The 27,820-nt window shown below is 44.7% G+C and overlaps 1 protein-coding gene across 6 annotated transcripts in view; it reads right to left on the bottom strand.

The window, feature by feature from the left end:
* Nucleotides 1-23,590, bottom strand: part of RBPMS (RNA binding protein, mRNA processing factor) — a 173,427-nt gene extending 149,837 nt beyond the window's left edge. For 3 of the 6 annotated variants that reach the window (XM_072763571.1, XM_025993541.2, XM_072763570.1), the window contains exon 1: nt 22,871-23,590. In XM_072763571.1, coding sequence (XP_072619672.1) covers nt 22,871-22,936 — 66 coding nt within the window. In that variant the 5' untranslated portion in view covers nt 22,937-23,590. The remainder of the gene's footprint in view (nt 1-22,870) is intronic. The other 3 variants (XM_072763573.1, XM_072763572.1, XM_025993543.2) reach the window with 2 other exon arrangements.
* Nucleotides 23,591-27,820: the final 4,230 nt, after the last annotated feature.

A 27,820-nucleotide genomic window follows, 5' to 3' on the forward strand; every position in this document is an offset into this window, starting at 1 on the left:
CTAGGTCTGGTGATCTATTTGCTCCAGCTTCGTGACTAGTGACATACATTTATTTGCTCAGCTTCCTGGCCAAGGCCTGGAATCCCAGCAACGTAGAGCTGGCTGGCCTACAGAAGAGTGGTTCAGTGACCTTGGGTTCATTAGCATACTGTTCTAATCAAATGAGCTAACCAGCAACAGACCTTACCTACTTTGTCCCACTTTCTACAACTACTAAAGCCAAACCAAAGTTCCCCAATTCTGTACCATTTCCCATCAACAAGAGATTGCCTCTAAACATTCATGTAGGGGTGCCTGGGTGGCACGGTCAGTTGAGCATTTGCCTTCTGCTCTGGTCAGGATCTCAGGGTCCTGGGATCATGCCCTACACCAGTCTCCTTGCTCAGCGGGGAGCCTGCTTCTAAGTCTCCCGGTGCCCCTACCCCTGCTTGTGCTCTCTTGCTATCAAATGAACCAATAAAATCTTTAAGGGAAAAAAAAAAAAACATTCACGCAAATATAGAAGGTCCAGGGCTCACCAAAAGTATTTTTTATTGCCTCTAAAGACGACTTATGTGACTTACAAGGTACTCGCCCCAGCAAACAAAAGTGTATCATTAATGAAAATGAGGGTAGCCCACAGAGCCAGCATTGATAGTAACCAATGACCCACTGTTCTGATTACACAAAAAAGGAAGTATGACCAAGATACTTCTAAAGTAAGAAATAATAGTCTACTCCTCTCTCTTGACCCACACCACCATCTTGGCCTATTTTACAGCACTTACCTTCTCAGCCTACCCCAAGAAGGGTGCTGTTAAGATCTCTCATTCTGTCCGCTTTTTAAATTCACACAAACTACAGGAGTAATTTACTTGACATCTGGGAGCCAGAAAAAGAGGACAGCTCTTCTTCCAGGGAGAAAAATAGTGATTAACTAGAACAATATAGTTTTGGATCTTAAAATATAGCTTAAGATTGTATGAGAGAGGGCAGCCCTGGTGACGCAGCGGTTTAACGCCGCCTGCAGCCCAGGGCGTGATCCTGGAGACCCTGGATGGAGTCCCACGTCGGGCTCTCTGCATGGAGCCTGCTTCTCCCTCTGCCTGTGTCTCTGCCTCTCTGTGTGTGTGTGTCTCTATGAATAAATAAATAAAATTAAAAAAAAAGATTTTATGAGAGAGAGGAAAAAAGATTTTATGAGAGAAAGAGAAAGCGCGCACAGAGCGCACAAGCAGGGAGGGGAAGAGGGAGAAAGAATCTGAAGCAGACTCTGCAGGGAACCACGAGATCACGACCTTGAGCCCTGAGCCTGAGCTGAAACCAAGAGTCAGATGTTCAACTGCACCACCTCAGGTGTCCCCCTGCAGCTTCCTTCAAGAAGGGAACAGGCTGCAGGCTCAGCTGCCACACTGCTCGAAGTTAGGGTACTGAACAAAAGCAACTCCTAGGTCCCTTTCAGCTCAACAACCTAAGATAGCATAAATATCTGTGTCATTTCCCTGACAACCAGGAGAAGGAAAACTCTTTAAAACTGGATTTTGAACACGTAAATTTCCATGTTTACATGGTACGGTCTGAAAAGAAACGTCTGGTTCATGAAAGGAAGCGGAAACTTTTGTAGTCCTCTCTATATTGAATATTTATGCATTTTCATTTTTTTTTAAAATGGAGCACAATTTGAATGTTGCACCTGCCTTTTTAATTAAGTAAACTCTATCCCCAATGTGGGGCTTTTACTCCCCACCCTGACATCAAGAGTCCCAGGCTCCACCGACAGAGCCAACCAGGCACCCCTGCCATTTCTTTTTTAAATACAGCCTTTCAAAAAAGAATGCATCTACTTCAATAATTCTTCAGATAAGTAGCTTACCTTCCCAGACAATTTAAGAATTTTGGATTATTTTGTTCAAGGGGATTTTTACTATACTTGGTTTTCAGAAGGAAAGAATCACAGAGATGCGGTGGCTAAAAATAGATGCTATAAAGTGGAGGGAAAAGTACTTGTGAGAGCCGGATCAGCAATTAGCAAAAAGTGGTATCGCCAGTATTAAAATAGGAAATCTGAGCCCATTCCTGGAGCAAGGTCCTGAGCTGCCACAGCCATCGAGCCTCACAGGCTGGCCCAGCTCCCCAACACAAGTCCCTGGGCCCAGTGGACAGCCTTATAAGGCAACCATGCTCAGAGAGAAGATAACAACAACACTGAGTACTTAACATTTCCACAGGCCTCTACAAATATTAACCCGTTAGTTCTCATGGCATTCTGAGAGAACTCGGCTACTATCCTTTCCAAGAGACTGGAGAAGATGGATACCTGACGGACTACAGTGTCACGCCAAAATGGGTAAGGAAGCAGCAGCTCTCCTTGGGTGCTTGGTTCAGCGCCAGACGAGCCTCAAATTGTGTCAGGAACCCAGTAAACGCTTTCCTACTAAGGAACAGGAAGGAGGAGGAGGAGGATTTTTCAACTTTGACAGCGAGGAACAGGCTCCACCCGCCTCCCTCCATTTCCCACAGGGTCTCCATAAGATTCCAATGCTCGGAATGATTAAGACTCCTACGTGAACAATCTAGGCAAAAGCAGCAAGATACAGGCAAGGGTGTGAAGACATGGCTTGTGTGATAGGAGATCTGCTCTCCCCACGGTGGTTTTCATTTTCTAAGGGGACACTTAAGTGAAGACACCACTTCACTTTTATGAGTAAATTTGGCAACCATAATTATAGGGCCTGTAAGAAATCAGGTAGCCATCTATACAGCTTGGACAGGATTAAGGGGTCTTTTTTTTGTGTGTGTGTGTCTTAAAGATCTTACTAATTCTTAAGAGACACACAGAGACATAGGCAGAGGGAGAAGAAGGGTCCCTGCAGGGAGCCCGATGTGGGACCTCAATCCCAGGACCCTGAGATCACGACCTAAGCCAAAGGCAGATGCTCAACCATTTTAATTTTTAGTTAAGAAAATTTCAATGTAATAGTTATCAAATAAGTTTCCTGAGAATTTACACTGTAGGACATCTGATGGCCAGGTGCTGGTAATATACAAGAATAGCAGTTTACTTTGTGTGTATAATTTTTAAATCACCTAGAATGTAAGCTCCACTAGAATCTAAAGTCTCCACAAGACCAAGGCTCTTAGCTTTGTTCATGGATTATCCCCCAACACTACTATGTATGCAGCACAAAGTCAGTGCTCCATATGTATTTGTTGAATGGTCTTTAAAAACAGGAAAAAAAAAAAAAAAAGAGCAAGCTCAAGGTCCAAATAAACATGTATACACGAAAGGACAGAAAAACATATACTAGGTAGTACATTCAAGTAGCCAAGTCAGAGACTGACATAATAGTCCTATGGAGGGAAAGCTCTATAAGCAACTAGAAAGGCCAAGAAAAAAAAAAAAAAAAAAGTAAATGCAAGGAATGAATGGAAGAAAGCACTCTGCAAAAAAAAAAAAAAAAAAAAAATCAAGGGTTTGGAGGTGGAATGCCTTTATAGGAACAGGGCATCCAAACAGTATTAGCAACTTAATATTCAACTGATGAATAAACCAACAAAATGTTGCCTATAGCCACACAAGGGAAACACTACAGCGATCAAAAGGAACAAAGTACTCAGAGTGCCCGGTTGGCTCAGTCAGTAGAACATGCAAACTCTTGGTCTCAGGATCTTGAGTTCAAGCCCCATGCTGGGCGTGGAGCCTACTTAAGAACAAATGAACACTAGACTAGCTGCTGGATTGCAGGCTGAGGAGATAACAGGAATATGGTAGAGGAGTTCGGAAATATGGGAAAGGACCTGGGAGGGGCTTTGAATGTCAGCCAAAGAAATCTGGATCATGGGGCACCTGGGTGCCAGTCAGTTAAGTGTTGGGACACTTGTTTAGGCTCAGGTGGTGATCAGAAGGCTCCATACTCAGCACAGTCTGCTTGAGATTCTCTCTCCCTCTGCCCCACCCCATCCCTGCTCATGAGCACTCTCTAAAATAAACCTTAAAAAAAAAATCTGGATCTTACCCACTAACGACAACAAACCGTGGCCAGTGCTCGCCTGTCTTCAGGGCACTTTCACATACATCAGACCCCTTTGATCAAGGAATTTGCAAATGTTTTCAGGTGCTAGCTGATTTATGAGAGTAACACCTCTGGAGAGTCATCTGTTCTGAGTATTGAAAGGACTAGAGGGGAGAGAAAGGCAGCAGAGATTGGTGGAGTAATTCAGAGTCCAGACAGGGGGGATGGAAAAAAGAAAAGAACAGATGATGGCGTGAAGTCCAAGGCAACCCAGAATTTCTGAAACTAGCATGCTATGTATAACTGGGTGACTCACCTCCTTGAAAAGTAGTTGCCACATTACTGATCCCCAAGGACCTGGGCAAGTCCCATATCTCAAATTCCTCTGTCAAAGCAGAATCCCAAGAGGCACTAGGCCCAAGAGACTTCTTGATCTCCTTGGAATATCCTTCTCTGAAGGATACTCCTCCAGACCAGCATAGAGGTTAGCATAAGAGGACAGATTTTGAACTGCCCAGGTTCAAATCCAGGCTTTGGTATTTATTAGTGACCTAGACCAAGTGACTCACCTGTCTGAGCCTCAGGTCCTCACCTGCACAGCAGGAATAATGCTGGTTGGTACCCACCTGATAGCAAAGAACTAAAGGACTTAACATACAAGAAGGGATGTGAATGATGCCTAGAACCAAGTCAACAAGGTCCCCTTGTTACTCATCAATTACAGTTCTCACATCAGCTATGCTTCTTTATAGCGCTTGGCAATTTGTGAGCTTATATTTACTTGTGCTTTTATTTGTACAATACACACTTCCGCACTACACTGAAAAGTTCCAGGAAGGTCAAGGACCAAGTCTGTCTGCTGCCCATTGTGTCACCAGGGCTTAATACAGCAGGCAGGCAGTATTACCGGAATGACTCTCACCTAGGAAATATAGGTTTGGTTTCTAAAGCCAAGAGCCCCTATGACTGATAAACAGCCGTGCCATCCTGAATAGTCAGAATGGAGAAGAAACAAATGTAGTCATGGAGTAAATAGCTTCGTCAAGAAGCAAAAGGGGAGAAAACAAGGAGGAAAATATTTTTCCAGTATGCTGATCAACATTCTATGTGGCCTTGCAAGCCTAGTTTAAAAAAGAAAAAAAAAAAAAAAAAAAAAGGCAGTTTAGCATATGGACATTGGGTTCATGCAGGTCATATATCTATCATCTGTGGAACATGCCTGGTTGGGGAAACCAATGACAACTGACAAAAAAGTCTTTAAAATATCCCTCTCTTGGTCATTCATTTACTTATCTATTCATTAAAAATTAACAGCCAGTTAGGCTTCTCCTTGCCACAGAAGGACACCCACATTTACTCCCACTTCCAAACCTTTATGATGGGGACACTCCTACCCCAGTGCCCATTTCTACATATTTCAATCTTACAAGCTCATTAAAGCTCATTATCTTTCTTCCACAATGCTTATTTTCCACTTATCCACACTGATCTCTTTGAATTTCTAGGCCCTGTCTATATAACACAACTTGTCAATTCACGTAGGAACTCAGTATTCTTTTCCCATTGTTTTCTGCGGTGACTAGGTCTTTCCAAGTAGGAAAGGAAGCAGGCAGGAAAAGTGCTTCTTGGTAACCACCTCTACATCCCCAACCGAACAGCCAACAAAACACTGGGTTCAAGGCCTGTCTTCAGCCAGGACTAATGACTGTATCCCAGGGGGAGCTGAACCTCTTCACCACTAAACAATGTTCCCCTCACAGACTCCTTCACCAGCTGTCAACTGAAATCAAGGACTCCAGGGAAAGGAGGCACGTTTTTATTTGCAGAAGAGTTTCTAGCCCCTTTGAGAAAGGCACGACGTGCATATAAATTCAGTATTTCATGACCTCCATGGGAATTTACCCTGAAAGACTGTAAGATTAAAGCTAAATGAGATGCAAATTCCATTCATATGTAAGAGTCAGGGTGAGTCAAGACTGAGGTTTCCATTACATCTGCTCGTTTCCTCGAGTCACACTCTAAGAACATGTGTGTAGGCTTTGTGGAGGGTGTGTGCTCTGCAGGAATGTTCTGTTAACAATTAAGGAGGCCTTGTGGGCTGGGGTTGCCCGCTGATACAGGAAGACCTGAGCTTTCCTTTTCAGATAGTTTGGCTCTTGCCACGCTGTGGGCACCCACCGTGAACACAGCACCTGTGGGGAAGAGGAGGTACCCTGATGGTCTGTCACTTAGACAAAGCAATACTTGTGCCAGCTCTGACACTGGCACTCCAGGCCCTCAACTCAGAAGAGAACATTTCTACTAGTAGATACACTACACAGTCCACACCTAATAAAAGGCATTGTTTTAACTTTATAAAAGCCCCTTCCATGGATGTAATTCATTAGCTGTCCTCCAAAACTGATGTCAAACTGAGCAGTGTGGCCAAGATGATCTCTCTTCTCAAGTGCAAGCCCATGACATGACCAGAAAAGCAGAGCTAGGATATACAGGTTCTGAAGCACAGGTTTCCACAACGTAACATCTCTAAACTCGAGATACATCTTACAACTGCTTTTAATTGGCAGGATTATTGGCTCACCTGAATACCGCTGGAACCGAGTCACTGAAACTATGTGCATGCACACAGAATACCTCAAGTATGGGTCTCCATCCCCAGTCATTAGGTTTATAGCCAACAGTGTGTGTATATATCCATATCATATATCAAGGACCTATTACACGAAGATCACAAAATCAACACTTTTCATCGTGTTCAACTGAACTTGCGAAAGACACCTCCTAAAATTATTTTAGGGCCAACAGCAGTACAAGAAACAACTGGGAGAGATCTTGAAATGGGGTGGGGTTTTTTTTGTTGTCATTCCAGTCAATATGTAATGTCCAAGTGTTGTACAGATCGGACTGGAATATTAATTATGAATCACCAAACCCAAATGTGGCAAACTCCACAGTAGAGGAGCAACCTTTGAAAACATTTTAAAAATGGCAGTGGCAGAGGATGCAGGAAAAAGGGGCCTGCTGATAGTCTTGGTGGGAGTAGAAGTTAGCACAATGTTGCTGAGATTTGGCAATAAACATCAAATGTCTTAAAAAGAATGCATGCCCTTTGACCCAGAAATTCCAGTTCTAAGTGTTCAAGCTTAGGAAATCACTAAGGGTGTACACAACAGATTTAGCGAGGAGGATGTACAGCACTGTTTATATGCAGCTTTGGAAACAGAAGGGATGGGTAAAATATACCAAGGCACATCCCTCATAGCATAGTATGAAGAATTAAAAACGAGACAGCACAAATGTATCCACTGGCATGCAAAGATGTTCATGACATAATGCTGAGTTTCAAAAAAAAAAAATTGAATGTAAACACTTGTATAGTGTGATCTCATTTTTGTTAAAATAGAAGGGAGTGTGCTTGTACACAGAAAGGGAATTAAGATCCACTGCACTGGTTGCAGAGAAAGAAATTGCAGAATCAGGTGTGTGTGTGTGTGTGTGTGTGTGTGTGTGTGTGTTATTTACCTATATTTGGGGGGGGGGGAAGAGAGGAAGAGATAGCAGAGGTGAATTTATTCTCCAATAAGAAAAAGTGAAGAGAAACTCGAGACACAATGTGATCCAATTATGTGAACAAACTGGCTTAGGAAAACTTTGAAAGGAATCTCAATCCTAAAAAAGATAACTAAAATCAAAGAAGTTAAAAATCCAATGGATTCATTACCATTATTTTAATCTCTAAAAATAGAGGAGAAATACATTACCACTCTTCCTTTGAGGAATGTTGGGAGAGAGGACCTATAGAATTAAGTGCATAATGGGACTTAAGATATGCAGAAATATCCCAGGAGGAAAGCTCTGCCACACGCTGATGCTTTGCTCCGACGTGGCCCAGCGCTGAAAGGAGTGGGTACCTCTGGCATCCAATATAGCAACCAAAAATCACATTAATATCCTAGAGCTCCCACAAAGGCAAGCCACCTCAGGACTTCTCAATGAACAATAGGCTTTCTCCATCTCATCCCTTGTAGGAGAAATTTCCTCTGAAAAATAATCCATTAGAAATGGGGACAGCCGGATGCCTGGATGGCTCAGCGGTTGAGCCTCTGCCTTCAGCTCAGGGAGTGATCCCATAACGCGGGATCAAGTCCAGCATCGGGCTCCTTTGCAGGGAGCCTGCTTCTCCCTCTGCCTAGGTCTCTGCCTCTGTCTCTCTCATTAATAAATAAAATCTTAAAAAAAAAAAAAAAAAAGAAAAGAAAAAGAAACAAGAAATGGGGAGGGAGGTATTTATGAAGGGGTTTCCAAGGAAAAGGGCTGCAACTTCAGTTTGGAAAACATAGTGCATATTAGTTTTGTGGAGAGCTTTCAGAGTACTGGAATGAGTAAGAGAACCAGGGCACACTACCGGATTTCTATACCTGGGGCTCCTGGGCTGAACAGCACCCAAGTTTTACTTGGGCTGCCTTTACTAGAGTGAATAAAGAAAAGCCACACTTTTTTGTTGACTTCAGGATAAGCTCCCACCAACAGGATTCCTCTGCATAATCATGCCCCTTGATTTACAACAACAGAAACAAGAGCAATTTTCATGTTGATTAAAGGCCTGTGAGGCTTATGGAATGAAGGACAGTTTAATAGTTAAAAACTTCTCCCATGTAAATTTGCCAAAAAATCAGAAACTCACGATATTCCAAAGCCCCATAAGCAGTTTTGAGGCTTCACCGCCTCCCACCTCCAACTTTTGTTTTTAAGATACAGAGTCCGCAGGCTCGGTGCACTATGACCAAATGGCAACAGATGCTGGTCTTGCAAAGGGCAGGACACTTCCCTTTGATCATCCAACATCATGGAGAGAATGGACAAACATGCCTGATCAGGGAACTTTCACTTGACTTCAAGGTTTACCAGGAGCTGCATGAACGTGAAGAATTAGAGAAAAAAGCCGCTCCTCCATCCAGGCAAAAAAAAAAAAAAAAAAAAAATCAGATCCACGCCATTCCCGAATCCATCCCAACTATACAAACCAACCTAGGTGAGGTATACCAGGTTGGGAACGTTCCGTCTTCATCACCATGCTTGGAAGGCTGATGATGCAGAAAACATTCTCAAGGCAAAGCATTCCAGCCCCATGCATTGCTTAGTTATAAGCAGCTTAAAGGTCGAGGGTAGATTATCACTGGTATTTTTATCTTTGTAAAAATAAAAGTGATGTTACTATAGATAATAACTGGAAAACAGCGGATACTTTAAAAATGAAAAACATATACCAATGTATATAAGCCTCCAAAAGAATCTAAGTCAGTACATATTTCCACATGTGTAAATTAATAACACTACAACAGTAACCTTTCTCCAAAGTTTACGTATTAAGAAAATGAGAAACCCTACCAACACCTCAGACACTGGAATTCTCGATGAGCATCATTTTTCCCTGTAAGCCCTGGAATATACAATGATCAGGCCTCTTTTAAACAGTATGGCCCCTAGATTCATACTTAAAGATGGTCTTCCAACACATTTAATACATGAACAAAGTCCTTTCACACCGGGATCTGAGCAGCAACTTCAATCTTCTATCAAGTCTCTGGTGCCTTTCTCTCCCTCTAGCACACCAGTGTCCACCAAACACATCAGCAGGCCTTTCTAAAAATAAAGTTACAACATAAAGCCTAAAAATAGTGACGCAACAATGTTCTTTGGAAAGATGTTTGTAGTTTTCAAGTGTTCTGAAAACTAAGTAAACCACAAAATCATTTTCAACAAAATGTGTGTTTCTAATTATTAGTGGGAAGATTTATATTCCTGAAGAAAAAAAAATCATGTTCCTGGAAGAGAAGAAAAGAAGTTCATTGCAGCAAGTCAGCAAGAATTCGGAAAGGCAAAATAATTCTGATAAGACATAACTACTTTGCTAGCAATATAAATTCAGCATCCTGCTGTACAAATGGTGAGAATAATGAGCAGTCACTTTAAAGTGCAGGAACATTCCAGAGCAGGGGCAGGGCCCGACATTTCTTCATATGGGCCCGCTATCTAACACAGCAATGATTACAAATCCCCTGTTAGTCAAGAGGCAGAAGTCACTAGCTATTCTTGGATCGCCCGTTTAAACTTAGAAGAATGAAAACCGTTAACACAGAAATTCAAACCTTTGATTCGTTTTTAAATCCATGTTTACTTACAGAGACCTAGATCATACAATATAGGTTTCTCCCCCTTTCCTCAGTTGTCTCTGTGTTTTGCTAGGGATGGGTTTTTCAAGAAGTCCAGATTAAAGATGAAGGTCACAGAGCGTGTAGTTCTGCTTGACTTGGTTCCTTCTTGCCCCTGGGGGTACGAAGCCAGGCTATCCCAAAGGATAGGCCATACTTTTAAACCACTTTGGCACTCCCAGTGGGTTCCACCTGGTGCCTGGAACACTTGGGAGGGCAAGCAAGAAAGGTATTTTCTTTCTACCCACCCCCCATTAGGATGGCTAAACAGAGATTAATTTTGTAGCTCAGGTTTTCTGCATAACCCCTTCTCAAAACACAAAGACTCAGGATGGGCCTTAAAGAGTCCTTTTGTTTAGAGAGGGTCATTTCCTGCCATTAGCTCACACCCAGAAACTCCCACCCATTCTCAAGGAGAAGCATTGATTTTCTTAGTTTAAAAAAAAAAAAAAGACAAAGCAAAACAAAATTTCAGGCTTAAAACCATTCCCCCCCCCCCCCCCCCACTCTCCATGGAACTTGGCTGGCGTGCCACCACGGCAGCATCCTATACCGCGATTCAGAAACGGAAAGAGAATGAAGCAGAAACACGGGAGTGGGGTTAGGATTCTTTCCATGCACAGCAGGCATGGTCCGTCCAATCCCCACAATTTAGTTAAGGAAACGAGCTTAAATGTCAAAGCAAGCAGCTTAAATGGCATGTCCTAGGTCCCCTGGCAAAGAAATAGAGTATGGATGATTTGGTCAGGAACTGACAGATCAGAGGGCATATATTCCACTGTCTATAAGCCATTGCCTCAAAGACTCACGGACAATGGAGAATGGTTAAGAAGTTCACTTAAGGTCAAGTACTAGGACATAAATGCCATAAATGGGGATAAATCCAATGGCCTGCATTTTCACGAGTGCATTAGTTCACTCAGTTAACAAGCAGTCTGATGACCAAAGTAATGACTACTTACATTCTTTTCTTCCCGAAATGTCATCTCCCCTGCTTTACGATGAATAAAAGCCGTTGGAGTCTGTGAGGCGGACATGGAGGTAGAAACTGGGGCTGTAAGTTGCCTGCTCCATAAAGGCTCACAGAGCCCGATTTAGGTACTCCCTCACAGCAGTCCGTACAGGTGCCATAAAGGCTGGATTCATCCAGCTAACTCTGGCCTTATCCAGAGTTATGCCATTTGTAGGCAAGAGGAGCAAAGCACGTTGAGCTGGGGGCTAGACTAAATCAAAAGGAGAGTGCTAAGCCTATCTCCAAATCAATTCCACCTGGGTTATTAACATTAACCCTTAGCGACCCGACCTTACGGACACATCTGCAGAACAGGAATCCAATTTATCTTGCCCTACTTTTACTAAGCACGCCAAGCCAGGCCCAGGCCACACTCCTGGTTCTATGAAATTCTGTGCTAAGTTTTCATCCTAACTGGACAAAAGCAAGGATTCCTCTATACGTGCAAACTACTACATACCCCCCCCCCCCCCCCCCCCCGGGGCAAAGGACCTAAACACCATCTAAAATGTCTGGCTTAGAAACTAACACTGTATGTTAATTAGCCGGACTTAAACACTAAAAGCCAAAAAGATAAATAAAATGTCTGGCCTAACAAAGCATGTGATGATTTTACTTTCTGATGTAATTAAGGGGAGACAGGCATCCAGAAATGATCACCTCGAAGGCAGCAAGAATTGAAATGAAATCTAAGACTGCTGGAAAAGGTTTAAGACAATGTGGTATATTGCACAGACCCCAAGTCTGACAGGTTGGTTCATATTCCACTCATTTAACAAATTTATTGGGCAGTTCCAGGCATTGTTCTAGGCATTGACAGTTTCAGCCTTAAGACAGAGGTCCCTGCTGCCATGGAGTAACATTCCAAGAGGATAAGTACCATTAAGTTATGTCAGTAAGATCTATCTGGAAAATAAAGGAGGGGTGGGCCAGTGGTTGGGAATGTGGGCTTCTTTAAACCTGGAGATCAAAGATCTTTCTGAGTAATATCTGAGCTGAGATCTGAATGAGTGACATCTGAATGAGTGAGGAGGATGAGGCTGCCATGTAAATACCTGGGTGTAGGTTTTTTTTTTTTTTTTTTTTTTTTTTTTCAGACAGACCCAATAGCACACACAAAGGCCCTGGGGCAGGAACAAGTCTGGCAAGTAGGAGATACCTAATTAAGGCCCAAGCAGCTGAAGCATAATGAATGAGGTTGTGATTCCTGGTAGATGAGGTCAGAAACCAGCTGGGCCCTGATCACATGAACCTCGTGCACCACTGGAAAAATTTTAAGCTCTTACCCACCAGCAGTAAAACTTCAGACAAATTACTTAATGTCTCAGAGGCTCCGTTTTCCTGTACCTAAACCATGGGATGATAACACCTCATCTGATTTGTTAAAGTGCAACATTTAAAGACAGAGTAGACATTGTTCAGTAAATGCTTAAGGAATGTGCGCGCGCGCGCGCGCACACACACACACACACACACACACAAATCCTTATAAGTTTTCTACAAGTTTGATTACATTTGTATATGCACCTGATCTTCAACTCTCCAATTTTCTTACATGTAAGATGGAAAGGGAAATTTCTGCAACCAAAATGGTCTCAGCATTCACTAGCTCTAACAGTTCCTTACGGCGAAAGAGCTAGGAGACCCTAAAAAAATGAGGAACTGGCTTAGAGTGGAGTCAGCAAAGGTGGAATCAGAAAACAGGGACGGGGCCTGGTAGCAGCCAGCTGGACTCCAGAGGTCTCCCTCTGCTGATAAACAAGGCTCTAAAGAGAAGCGATTACCATCGTCTTCAATCTCCAGTCACCCAGCATCCCTGGGCAGGTACAGGATGGAAGTGCGTGTGCATGAGACCCTGACCGAGCCCCCAAACACATCCTGTTGGCTTCGAGGGATACTGTATTTAAAAACAGATGCCTCTTTGGAAACTCACACATTTTTAAGTCCTGTAAATCACACATGCTGGGTAAAGTAATTACACTCTTGCAGCACTTCCCCTCAGAGCACAAAGGAAATTCTGGTACTTCTGTAATAAGGTAGCACTTTCTGTGCTGTGCCTTCTCTCAGGAGGGCACAACTGCCCATCCTATACGCAGGCATTAGAGAAATTCTAACAGAATCCTGGGGATTCAAAGAAAAGCAGCTTGTTTTTTAATCTCTAGGATTTCTCTTAGGATAATGTTGGCCACCTACCAGTGTATCTACCTGGTGACATTAAGAATTCAGAAAGAGCAGAGGAACATCATTTTTAAAAATCGGGGTGGGGGGGCACCTGGGTGGCTCAGTGGTTGAGAGGCTGCCTTTGGCTCAGGTCCTGATCCTGGGGTCCTGGGATCAGTCCCCCATGTAGCTCCCTGCAGGGAGCCTGCTTCTCCCTCTGCCTACGTGTCTGCCTATCTCTCTCATGAATAAATAAACTTTAAAAAAAAAATTGACTCAGGAGAAATACACAGGAGTTGAAAGTAGAAACAGGTCTCTAACTTACTTGCATGGGTTGGTGAGATGCACCTCAATTCTCAGACTCCCAGATTTCTCATAGTCTTTGCAAAAATCCTGGGAGCCCACAGGATTGAGGCTAGGCGGCTTCCGCATTCCTTCCGCATTTTAAATTTGTGAAACAATACTGTATTACAGCCTGGAATTGGAACTATCTTCCCGGTGTGATTGGCATTTATTACTGCCATTTCCCTTTTCCCTCCAGTATTCTACATAACGCGCATCATAATGGGTTTAGCAAGGTGAAAACCTAGGAGGAATATAAATGCAGGTGGTTGTTTTTCTTAAATTCCCAGACCACCTTCCTTTCAAGGGTTGACACTTGGCTGTGAGCAACAAGGGCCACAAACTTTTAGGAAAGCACTAAGTGAACCAGTGGAAAATAGGACCCACAGAATAAGAGGAGTTTGGGGTCTGGCAAAAGAGACTCCTCTTACTCCCCACCCAATAAAATAAAAAAAGAACCAAAAACCATGAGGGAATGTTTTCTTATAAAAACACTTAAGCCTCTCTCAAGGTATTCCATCTTTATCTTCCAAACTCCCTTACAAAAATCTTGTGGCAGCTTGATTTCACCTTCTAGAGTGCAGCGTTGGGGAAAAGGAAAAAAGCTTGAAAAGCAAAAGTCTCAGAATTAACTGCAAATAGTAGAGGAAGACAATTTCCAGAAACCGTTGATGAAAGCCAAAAAAAAAGAAAGAAAGAAAAAAGGTATATGGGGATTACCATATATATACATATATGTACATACACCTAGATTTTTCTAAGCTCCCACCTTTCAAATAGATGAGCACACTGAACACTATTAGCTTATAAACTAGCAGATACAGAACACTCTTATATTCCTAAATTAAAAAGTGCTTTAAAAAATTTGCTTCCACTTTTCCCCAAGAATTTCCAGCTCTTCCCCTTTCCTCCAAGTTCTAGGTCTCTACATACCTTCAAGTGTTAGGTAGGTTTTCTAGCTCTTGTTGCCTACCCTCACAAGGTTCCCTAGGAACCAGAGTCCCACGCCTCCAACTCTCCAGGCACTCACATCACCCACCTTTTCAGTTACCAGCTATAGACTCTTACACAGTTCTGAAAATTGCTTTCAAGATCAGACCTCTCCTCTCTGCATCTCAAACCCTACCATCCTCACCTCCTCATGGCCTTTACTCCCCGTTTTCAACCATTCAGTGTGCTCTTTCTACAAACATGACCACCATTTAGCTGGCCACCCAAAGCAGAAACCCAAGAGGCTTAATGAAGGAAACTCCTAGTCTTTCCTCTGCGCTCGGACAGTTGCTGGGGCCCTGGAATTTCTCTGGCCGAGTAGCCACCCACAGGCACTACTTCGAGACTAGGATTCTTACAATATTAGCCTCACTCTGCTCTCTCAACTCCTCCCACACCTGCTGCAACCTGCCTTTCCCGCTGGTAGGGAGTCCCAGAGCACCAGGTCCCTGCTGCACAGCATGGCAAGGCAACTCCAATCGCAGAGTGAAGTCTGATTCCCTGGCCAAAAACAAGCTCCTCCACCTTCTCCCCCCACCAAAGCTCCCCTCTCTCCCTAGCCTCATCCTTAACTTCCCTTCCTCCCCTGCCAAGCCTTGCTTGCTCTTCCTGGAAGTGCTCTTAAGCCTGTGTCTTCACACAGGCCAGTCTTCCACCCGTGGTATCAACCTTTTCCTCATCTGGCAAAATCTTAATCAAGGATCTTCACTCAAGGGGCACCTGGGTGGCACAGTGGTTGAGCATCTGTCTTTGGCTCAGGTCGTGATCCCAGGGTCCTGGGATCAAGTCCCCCATCAGGCTCCCTGCAGGGAGCCTGCTTCTCCCTCTGCCCCTCTGCCTGTCTCATGAATAAATAAAATCTTAAAAAAAAAAAAAAAAAAAAAAAAAAGGACAAACCAGGCAACAACTTTACTGCGATAAGCTCAAACCTTGGGTATGCAGTCACCCCTCCAACTATGCACTGAAATTGTTTTGATTATTCTCCATTAAATATTCTCCTCTTTAAAGATAGGTATGTGAGTGCAAGGAGTCCTAACCCAAGTCTTCCTCACACATCAGGTAAACTCATCCCCATCTATGGAGGATATTCTCCTATCAACAGCATTAATTTAAATACCTGGTCCCAGCTGGCCTCAAGCCCACTGAGCCATGCAGCCTTCTCTGCTCCAGCTATTATTAAGGTTCATTTCCCTCATTCCTTCCTAAGTTTTTTCTTTGACCAAAGCAAGCACTGTTCAAGAGGAACATTTGCATTCCCTTTCCCCTTCCCCCAGGCAGACACTAAGGTGCCAAATGAAACTGAACACAAACATTCCAAAGTGGCTGTCACACAGAGCAGGCTTGTTTGGAACACAGGGAGATCCCCGCTCTTCCACCTAACCAAAGCTTTCAGCAGCCTGCGTCCAAAAGGTCAAATGGAGTTCCACGACACAAACCAAGTGCTAATGGTGAAAACCAAAATGCACTTCAGAATGAGCAGACCTGCAGTGGGGCAACCAGATGCACTGGGCACGCTCCACCTGTGCACTTCAGGGGAGCCGGTTCATTTCCCGACTGATCCATCCACTACTTCCCTAACTTCCTGGTGGGCAAGGACCTCAACAGTAAACAAATGGCTCCCTTTTAAACAGCCTACCTATACAAAGTCATCACCAACCCTACTAATAAGGATATTTCATGTTGAGGCACCTGGGTGGTTCAGTTGGTTGAGCATCTACCTTCAGCTCATGTCACGATCTCAGGGTCCTTGGATTGAGCCCCACATGGGGCTCCCTGCTCATTGGGGAGCCTGCTTCTCCCTCTGCCCTTCACCTCATTTGTACGCACACGTGCACGCTCTCATGAATAAATATTTAAAGGGGGGTATTTTGTGTTTACAAATTATGTGTTTATAAAGAATAATACAGGTAAATATGTGTAAGTGTGTGTGGTACTTACTCACCTGGTACTGGATTACTACCTTTGGGTAGGAGTGTTGGGAATACTGTGATAAGATGGCATCGATCTTTAAAAAAAAAAAAAAGTTACATGAAAGAAGATAATGGGGGCAACTTGGGTGGCTGGCTCAGTGGTTGAGCGTCTGCCTTGGGCTCAAGTCACAATCCTGGGGTCCTGGGACTGAGTCCCGCATCAGGCTCCCTGCAGGGAAGCCTGCTTCTCCCTCTGCCTAGGTCTCTGCCTCTATCTCTCACGAATAAGTAAAATCTTTAAAAAAGAGAAAGACAGACACACACACAGACACAGACACACAGACAGAAGGTAATGATCCGGGAGTTAAATGAACAAAGCAACTTCTATTGGGGTTTTGAGGACAACCATCTTTTTGGGAAGATACCTTCAGGTGACAGGAGCCTGAACAACTTACACTGAAACTTGGCTCCTGCCTTGAAAAGGAGGCTTTAGAAAGGATCTAGCTCAAGTTAGATCAAGAGGGAAAAGATGGTTGAAGCCAATGGTGTACAGAGCAAGCGGTACAATTAAGGCAATCTTGATGTCAAGTTTGGGCTTTGTTGTACAGAGAACAGATCAGGGAAGGACCCACCAGAGGACAGAGCAGTATGGTAGAAGGATGCACTGAGAAAGCACATCAGAACAAGGTAAGCAGCTAAAGAGCACTAGAAGGAGCCAGGAAAGAGATTAACATTAGGAAGAGGAAAGGCTAAAGAACAGAAGAGTCCCGGTTCCTGCAACAAGGCTTGTAAGCAAAATGAAGCGAGACCAACCTAATGGTTTTAGGACTTCTACAGATATGGCAAAGAAATTTCATGAGATACTCAGAGAGGGACGCCTGGGTGGCTCAGTGGTTGAGCATCTGCCTTTGGCTCTCCCTGCAGAGAGCCTGTTTTATGTCTCTGCCTCTTCCTCTCCCGAATAAATAAAGAGAAACACATTCGGGTTGTTGTAGGGTTTGTTTTTTTACCATTTTATTCACATGTTTATTTTAGAAAATTTAGAAAGCACAGAAAAGCACTGGAAAGTTAAAATTATCTGTAACCTACCAGATAATTTTTAACCCCAAATGGCTAATATATATATATTAATAAAAATCATCTGTAATATACCAGATAAGTTACAAATAAAAAATATAGATCAATAAAAACTTTTAACCCATTTAGGGTTTTTTGTTGTTGTTTAAGAATTGGCATCACATAGAACTTTTAATCTGTTTTTTTGGGGGGGGGTTTTGTTTTGCTTTGTTTTGTTTTAATTCATGAGAGAGACAGAGAGAGAGGCAGAGACACAGGCAGAGGGAGAAGCAGGCTCCATGCAGGGAGCCTGATGTGGGACTCGATCCCAGGACTCCAGGATCAGGCCCTGGACTGAAGCGGCACTGAACCACTGAGCCACCTGGGCTGCTCCCTTAAATCTGTTTTCATTTAATGTCATAACATTGACAATTATTCACTCAATTAAAATGTTGTCAGAAGCTGGGAAGAAAAGGTCAGATTCTCACATACAGCTTTCAGAGGCAGCGTGGCAATGTAGACACCTTGATTCCACATTTCTAGCCTCCAGAACTGTGAGAGAATGCATTTCTGTTGCTTTAAGCCAATAAGAAATAAAAAAAATCAAATACATATAGATCTTAAAAACATGGCTTTTCATGGCTGCCTACTATTCTCCTTCAGAAATCATAACCATGATTTACTTAGCAATTTCCCTGGTAAGACAATCTTTATGAATGTTCACGATCAGAAATAACTAATTCATGAACATATTTTGATATTTTGCCATAGGTACTGCAAGGTGACACAAATTAATGCAGCCTTCTGGAGGACTCTGGTGTTCTAAGTGCCCACTTTCTTGCCCATCACCGACACTGAACTCTGTCCTCAAAGCACAAATTAATATGAACCCACAAAAACCATATGAAAGCAACTGCAAAAAAGAACTCCTACCCTACCAAACAATCCATCCAACAAATGCCATGGGAAACAGACTGCACAAGAGCACAAGGGTTCATGAGCGAAATTTTAAAACCGCTGCTGGAAAAACAGCTTAGGAGCACATGCCTTATTTGCAGTGCTCTTTTACATCTAAGAAGTTACTGTGCCTTCTTTTTAAAACACTATCACCAAGGCCGAAATAGTTTTGTTGTGTTAGATTTAATTTGGAATAACAGACTCCAGACATGGTTGAGCCATACAGAACTTTCTGTACTCTGCCCAAGTCATAAGGTAGATTAAACTTAACGCCCAAGTGAAAAATCTGAGGTTGCCACATCAAAAGGACCTGGTACCCTTTCTGTGGGCCAATTGGAGGAAACCGTTTTCTTCTTGACCCCAATATTGGAGCAAGATTATGAAGCATTTTTTCAGGATTTTTTATTTTTCAGTTATCTCTACACCCAATTGAGATTGGGTTTGAGGGGCTCAAACTCATGACCCTGAGATCAAAAGTCATATGGTCTTTCAACTGAGCCAGCCAGGCGCCCCACTAAGCACTTTAAAAGAAAAGGGAGGTAAAGATTTGTATTAGCTTGTAAAGAATCAACTTTACATGATTCTTGCCCAACATCTGCCAAACATCTTTTCAGTCAATATTCCAACAATGCCAAGTTTTTTGCTTTTCCAGTTTTAAGTACAAAAAGGCTCAAGTTAATTTAAGGAAAAGTTGCTATTTACCATTCATGCTTCAACATAATAAAACACCTCTTAGAAAGGATTTGTGATCAGCCTGAAAAATACTCAATGACCTGGATAAAAGTAAAGACAAAACCAAACTACATATCTCCTTTCCAAAAAAAAAATAAAATTCTATTTTGAAAAATAAGTAACCAAAAATAATTTTCTATCTACTTCCAGATAGAAAAAGTCGATATGTAAATCTCAACAAGTCTGTTATATACATATTAATGTTAATAAAGTCTGGTTCAGTATAAACTGCCAAAAGCATTTAAAGAGAATACTGACTAGTCCAAAGTTAGATGAAAAATTCTAGGATTTGGGGATCCCTGGGTGGTGCAGCGGTTTGGCGCCTGTCTTTGGCCCAGGGCGCGATCCTGGAGACCCGGGATCGAGTCCCACGTCGGGCTCCCGGTGCATGGAGCCTGCTTCTCCCTCTGCCTGTGTCTCTGCCTCTCTCTCTCTCCCTCCGTGACTATCATAAATAAATAAAAATTAAAAAAAAAATTCTAGGATTTTATCAACTAAAATGATGTTAGAAATTATCTAACACCCTATACATAAGCCCTATAAATCTCAGATCCCAGTAAGATCTTGACAACTGGTTTTTCTTTAAAGGGACATCTTGCAGAGAAACACACATGTATAGCACACTACAAGCTAGAAAGCCAGATGTATTATCTCTTACAGTTAACTAGTCAAATCTTAAAAATTTTTCCTCAAAGCTTTAAATACTCTCCAAAGCAGAAGTCTATGTCCTGTCCAAGTTCTCAAACATCCAACCCCAAAAAGCTGCAGAAATTCTAAATCCTGGACTGTTCAGTTTGTACAGTTGGAACCAAATAAGTGTTTCAGTATCAATTATTTCAGAGTAAGCTTTAAAAGCTCTCAAACAGGGCTAAAATGTACTGGAAGATAAAAGGAACCTATTTTTTAAAAATAGAGGAAAAAAAAACCCCTCAGATTCTATGAAGTGGTAGAGAAAGCCTAAATTGCCCTGATGTTCTAGGAAATAAACTATTTTCTCTTAATGATGATTGGACTTGTTTTTCCAAGTCAGCTCAATGGCCACCAGAAACTACAACAAAACACATTTTTCTGTCATTATGTGTATATACATTTTATATGTGTGTGTTCTGTTTACTGGAGTCCTCAGCCAAAGCTTTTAAATGTGTTTGAGAACAAATTGCTGATCACTGGGTGGGCAGGGAAAGGGTCCAGTGCAGTGGTTTTGTATGATGCTGAGTACATTAATGGGGACTCACCAGATACCATATTTATTTTACTTGTGGCTTTCAGAGTTAGAAGAAAAAAAAAAAAAAAGAGGTTAGAGTTTATCAAAAAAACAAAACATACTCAAAACAGGGAATTAGAGGAAAACTACCTGGATCACTCCAGGCCCATTTCCTTTCTTTTCCTGAATCTTTAACATTATAAACCCTCTCTCTTCGTGGTGTATCTGTCTTTATTCTCTACCTCTTAAACGATGTGGGTTCTCAAATCTTCCTGTCCTCTAACTTTAAAAGAGTTGTCTTGCCAAAACTGATACACCACAGAGCCACATGCCATTCCCTCTGGAAGAGGAACATTGTCAGGGCAACAGAACAGGTTAAGAAGCAGTAACTGTACTAAGCTCACCTGTGCTTCCAACTCCGATGGAAAGCTTCACACATTAAGGGGACCCAGGACCAGGACTGACACCACCAGTCCTGGGGGCTGAGAGGCTGAGATGGGTTAAGTAAAAGAAATGTGATTTTTCTCTAATTGTATCAAGTTAAGTAGGTTATGGTTTTGGAACGCGTACACCTCTTTTGCTACCTACAAAAGCAAAAAAAAAAAAAAAAAAAAAAGAAAAGAAAGAAAAAAAAAAAGCTTCTGGTTTGCCTGATTAACTTTTTCCATTTACAAGTGTTCTCAACTAGGCAAGCAGAAAAAGATGGTTTCACACAATACATTCTTACCCTTAGAAATAAATAGATTGCCCATTTAAGTAAAATAAAAAGGTTTCTGAAGCAATTGGTGTGTTAGGTGAATTAGTTATGTATAGCAAGTCCTTAAAGAAGCACACTTGTCATTTTTTACATGTTATCTCAAGGGTAGGGAAAATAAATAGCAAAGCAGCCAGTAAGAACAAGACCAAAAGTGGAACTTGCAATTCAGGTCTCCCCCCTCTTTGAAAAGAGGCATGTCAGTGGTTGTAAAGAACTAGCATGTAAATAACCTTTTTCAAATTAGTTTATAATAAAATGCGCAATTATCTTCAGGTGTGAAGGCAATTTTCAGCTTACTGCAAGTCAGGCGGGTTGCCCCATACAAATGTGCTAGAAGTAAAATCTTGTGTTTTGCACGGACTTACATGGTCTTAGGTCCTTCCATCTTCATATAAATAGTTCCCTTTTCACAAGTGGACTATGTGCCGAGGTCTCACAGTACTAATTAAATCCTCCCCCAACGTTTGGTTTCACTATCAGAATCTTAGTTTGCACGCAACAGATTATCTCCAGAATAATCTCAACATCTTGACCGCTTTAGAGTTAGTTTGCCATTCTGTTAGCCTTATGTACTGGAATACAATCCCTCCAAATAATGCCTCACAAGTCCTATCTAGGTGCATACTTCCTTGCACATACACACTCAAGTTCTTTTTAGGACGTTTAAGAACTCAGCTATGGGAGGACTTAAAAAGCAGGCGAAGCATGTACTGTTTCTTGGACTCCAGATAACATACCTGCAGGAACAAAGCCACTTGGAAGAGTACCACAAATATCCTAACTACAAAATTCTGAAACCGTCCGTTCAGGTGTTCCCTCCCCATAAATGGGGTTTCTACCCCAAGGAACGCTCCGCCGCCGCAACGTTTTTAACGTTGTTACGGACGCACCCTATAAAATTCACGCTCAGGAGTCAAAGTCCTATTAAAACAGCCAAGATGATCTCTTGGCGAGTTGTAAACTCTCAAACTCTTTTATTCGGCTTCCCCCCACCCCACCCCAGCCGCATCGCCCCTAAAATTTACAAACCCTAATCACCCAGATTCGAGGTCTTTGACTCATCAGAGAAGAATGCAGCTGATGAGTTATCTATTAATCCAGAATGCCTCAGCTGGAAAGAGATCTCACCAAGAACTTTTAACACTGAAAAGGGAGGGGGGAGGGGGCGGGGAACTGAAGGTGTCTCCTCGCCGAGAACTTTCCCCGAGTTCCTTCCTTACGCCGCACAAACACCCCCCACTCCCAGCCCCGGTCCTGACCCTCTGGGTCCCAGGAACCGGAGGTCACCGGGGAGTCAGCTCTCGATTCCGCTTTTAAAATCCCACGCAGACAAAGCTGAGCATTATACTTAGCAAACTCTCCGAAAAGTCCTCAAAGTTACGCAACTTTAGAAACGCGCTCTGCGAAGAGACCCCCCCCCCGCGCGCCCCCGCGCGCCCCCTCCCCCCCGGCCCGGCCCGGGCCACAGGTCGGGGCGAGGGCCGTGCCCAGACCCCGGACTGCGGCGCCCCAGGTCGTGCCCCCGCCGCAGCGAGCCCCCCGGTACCTCTTCCTCCTGAAGGTTGGCCTCGCTCGGGGTGTTCTCCTTCTCGGCTTTGCCGCCGTTGTTCATCTTCCCGGTCCTTCCTCGCCGGGCAGGGCTGGGGCGCGGGGCTGGGGCGAGGGCGCGCTCGCCCGCTTGTCCCTTCCCCGGGCGCCGGGGCTCCCTCGGGCGGGCGCCGCGGGCTGCGGGGGCTGGAGCCGGGGCAGCGGCGGCTCGGGCTCCGCGGCGAGGCGAGGCGAGGCGACCCAGGAAGTGCGCGGGAGACGGGGCAGGGCGAGGCGCGGGCCGGCGGGGACGGAGACAATCGGGACCGGGAGGGAGACCTGGAGAGCGCGGGCGGGCGGGCGGGCGCGAGGGAAGGAAGGAAGGAAGGAAGGAAGGAAGAAAGGATGGGGCGCGGGCGCGCGTCCCAGGAGGGAGCCCAGAGAGTTGGGGATGTGGCCGCGTCGGGGCTGGGGGCGGCCGCTGCCCGAGCCTGGCGGGGGCCGGAGGGAGGGGGCGAGGGGTGCCCAGACCCGAGTTAGAGGAGGAGGAGGAGGAGGAGGAGGAGGAGGAGGAGCGGGGCGCGGCTGGGACGCTGGGACCCGGAGAGCCGCTGAGTGCGCGCTCCAGGCAGGCTCTGAGAAGTACGGGATCCAGGCAGCTCCCTTTCTCTCGCCCTCCTCCCTCCCCTCTCTCCTCCCCCTCCCCCTCCCCCTCCTCCTCCTCCTCCCTCCGCCCTCCCTAGACGTGGGCTGCCGGCTTCAGCCCGGAGGGACGGGACGCGGGACGGAGAAGCCCCCCTCGGGAGGAGGAGCCGCCCGCGGCCGGATGGCGCGCGCCGGGGAGGGGCCGGGGGCGGCGGGCGGAAGCGGCCGACCCCAGCCCCCCGACTCGGCGGGAGGTCGGAGGGCAGGGGCCGAGGCGGACGAGGGAGGGAGGCCAGGTCCTCCCGCTTCCCCGGCCCCCGGGGGCCCCCGGAGCTGGCGAGCTCGCGCGGCGGTGCGCGCCCGCTTGGAGAGGGGCTTCGCGGCGCGGGGCCGGGCCGGGCGCGGTGGGCTACCGCCGTGGGGATCGCGCCCCCGTCGCTCAGCCCGCCCTGCCTCTGCAGCACCGGCTCAGACCTATTTCCTCCCTTCCTACTTGGCAGCTCGAAATGACAGGATGCGAGAGAACGAGCGACGTCCGGGGGCAGCCGGCTTGGGGCCGGCGTTTCCAGGGCGCAGCTTCCAACCCACCTCCCACGCCGGGCCCTCCCAGGCTCTCAGCGCCGGCCTTCGCCCTCTGCTAGGCTTCACGCCCCCCTCTGCCCAGGCCCCTCTCTCGGCCCTCAGCAGACCGTCCTGGAATTGCTCACCTGCCTGCCTCCCTCACCCTTCCAGGGGAGCCTCCCCACAACGCAACACCACACCGTGTCCTTGTTTACCTTGATAGTCCCACGGCTAGTTAAATACGCTACCGGGTATACAGTAGGCACTCAATAAATACTTGTTGGCTAAGTGACTGTTGCTCGCGGCGAGCTGAGCTGGAGGCCAACCCAGATGATCTTCGATGGGTCAAAGCCCCTTAAGGAAGAAAAAGGGCTCAGCATTCTGGGAGGGGGGCACCCAGTACCTGTTTAAGCACCACGCGCCAGAGGACTGCCTGGGTTCCGTTTCCTCACCTGCGAAATGGGAGTAGTTATAGTTACCTCCCAGGGGGTTGTAATTAGAGGAGATTATAGGTTGGTAGAGCTAGAGCACCCAGCACTCATTCCTGCCCGGTGTAAGTTTACAGAACAGGGAAACTAGCATTATTATTAAGGAAATTTCCATTTTCCCGGGGCCATAGAGAGCTTCTCCATTCCTGTATCATAAACACATAAATTTAAAAGGGCCTCTATCAGAAGATTCTCCCTCACTTCCCACGCCCAGGAATTCTCTCACACGACATGCTGTTCCTTTCCAGCACAGTACCAATCACAACTTCTATTTATTTGCTCGCTTCACTGTTTATCTTTCTCTGCTCTCCCCCCTCCCCGCCAGACATTCTTCACCCTGTACTGGTTTAAGTGCTGCTGGGGGTGGGGTGGAGGTGGGGGTGAAGATAAGGCTCCTGCTTCTAGGGAGTTTTAACTGGTGTTGTGGAGACGAGACACCCAAAACAACTCCATGGCCACATGATCAGCGATCCTGGTTCAAATAGCAGAAAGCAGAGAAAATACTTGTGTGACCAGCGTTGTGAAGAAAAACAGAGTGGTAATTCTTGCATTCACTTACTGGGGTTTTCTTGGGTTGGGGGTAGGGGAAGTCTGAAGCTTTTGATAAATAGGTTTAATTGCTGTCAGGATGTCATGTGCCTCTGTGGGGGGAAAAAAAGCGTATCCTGGATGAAAATAAACCAAGAAACTGTTGAACTTGCAATGGAAGTTCAGAAGAGGCAAAGGCCACCACGATTAATCTGGAAACTTGGAGAGCCTTTCCACTCCCAGTCCCTCCCTCAGTTACATGAGGAACCACGAGGGGGCAATGTGTTCCTGAGCAATGGCTGCCTGGTGGTCTTGGGCCCCTGCGCCACCAATAAACACAGGCCCTTTGCCCTCCTCGGCCATTGCCAGGTACTGAATACACTCCACAGAAAGATATTGTCTTGCTGGAGCCTGGCAAAGGCCCAAGAAAAATGACAGTTGATCTAGTCATTGATGATTCCAGTCAGACTCCACTTACGAGTCGGTGGAAGGTGCTGTATGATTCCAGGATGCTGCTGCTACCTCTGTCCAGGGAAATGTGGCCTAATTCCAAATGTAGAACCTGATTCTTTTGCCAGCACTTTGTCCGTTGTTAAAAGTCAAAGACATCTGGCATAAAAAAAAAACCAAAAAAAACAAAAATAAGGGCTAGAAGAAGATCTTTGTCTGATTTGATCGTTGTATCCCCAATATCTAGACAGTGCCTAACACATTGTAGGCTCTCGGTGAATATTTTTGAATAAATGAACACAATCTTATCAGAGATTGATTTTCAGCCTTGAATGACATCGTATCTTTACAAAGCCCCTGCAGGAGGGACTGAATAAGTGGAAGTGTCTCAGCATAGAGAGCCACCACAAGGACACTAGGCAGATTCATGGTAGTAGTCTTTAGGCATTATTTTGCAGGGGAGACCCACCTAGATAGAGAGCTTGCTCAGAATGAGACAACTGATGAGATTTCAAAAATAAATAAAATTGCAGGGTATTTGGGTGGCTCAGTGGTTGAGCATCTGTTTTTGGCTCAGGTCATGATCCTGGGGTCCTTGGATCAAGTCCCGCATCAGCTCCCCTGCCTGCTTCTCCTTCTGTCTATGTCTCTGCCTCTCTGTGTCTCTCATAAACAAATTTAAAAAATCTTAAAGAAAAAAAAAAAAGAAAGTTGCACCAGTCACCTAACGTACCAGACAGTTAACAATACAGCAGGGAGGACTAGGATATGTATCAGTGATGAGCATGAAATTCAAGGTGTTTTCAGAAAAGTATATGAGGAGGAGGGTAAATACACCATGAAAAGAGGGACTCCCATTTTCTGTCCTTTCCATGAAAAATGGTGTAGGCTTACTTTGAAGAAAACAAGGCTATACATTACCAACAAAACCCACTGAAAATCTGTAAATAGACTTTAGCTGTTTATAAAACCTCAGTGAAAGAAATCATTCAGGATATAAATGATCTTTATGACCTGTTTGCTACTTTAAAGAAAGTTTCAAAAGTAAGATCTCAGTAGCACTAGTTTCCAGACTACTCCTTACAAAGCAACAAAGGGATTTTTACATCCTAGAAAAATAGGGTTAATGACCATGAAACATCTGCTTTCTCCCTGCCCACCACTTCACCGTACTGCTTCTAGCCTAAAAGGTCACATTCTTGAAAGGGGGAATATTGTATGCACCTGTAGTTTTATTACTTATCTCTGTTTCTCTGGCAGTATTTGTTTGGAGGCTTGCTTTAAGAAAACTCAAACCTAGAGGCACCTGGGTGGCTCAGTGGTTAAGCATCTGCCTTTGGCTCAGGTCATGAGTAATCCTGGGGTCTAGGGATTGAGTCCCACATCCGGGCTCCCCCCAGGGAGCCTGCTTCTCCCTCTGCCTATGTCTCTGCCTCTCTCTGTGTGTCTCTCATGAATAAATAAATAACGTCTTTAAAAACAACAACAAAAAACCCAAACCTATAATGACATTCTCAGTGTTTGTCTCTGGGAATTGCAGACATAAAAGCTCTATTCTGAGGTAGTTTGCATGGCATGGTTTTGGTACCTGTGTTACCCCTGCAGCACAAAGCTAAAGTATCTACTACTCGTTGTGACTACCTGTTATGACTACCTGTTAACGCTTCATCCTTTACTCAACCCAGAAAGGTCTCAGGGCCAGAGGCTATTTCGGGGGGTTTTGTCCTCTTTGACATCTGTCTCTCCAGCCCCACCCATCTCTAGGCCATCAACATCCTCCTCTGATTTTATTTATTAGGTTTTGTGGCTTAAAAAAAAAAAAACCCAAAGCACTGTATTTACCGTTCTGCAGTGCACAGTTCAGTACCATGAAGTAACTCACATCGTTGTGCAACGTCCTCTTGATTTTTACCTCCTAAATAGTTGTGAGATGCAATCACTTCCCTCTAATCATCTGTGGAAGCCCATGCAGCCACGTGGAGAGGTCCACGTGGAAGAGAATTAGGTCCCAGACTCACAGCTCCAGCTGAGCTCTCGGCAGACAGCTGGTACCAATTGCCAGCCTTCTGAGTGAGTTCTGTTGGAAGTGGATACTCCAGCCCTAGTGGAGCTGCCCCAGCTGACGCCACACGGAAGAGACATGAGCTGCTCTCAGAGTCATGCCCAAACTGCAAAATTGTTAGCAAAAAAGTGAATGCTATTGTTTTAAAACACTAAGTTTTAGGCCGTTTTCTTATATAGCAATAGAGAACTGAAACATAATGCATACCTAGAGGTGAGGTCCCAGTGTATAGAAA

Source organism: Vulpes vulpes, chromosome 7, assembly GCF_048418805.1.
Source record: "Vulpes vulpes isolate BD-2025 chromosome 7, VulVul3, whole genome shotgun sequence".
Classification (NCBI taxonomy): Eukaryota; Metazoa; Chordata; class Mammalia; order Carnivora; family Canidae; genus Vulpes; species Vulpes vulpes.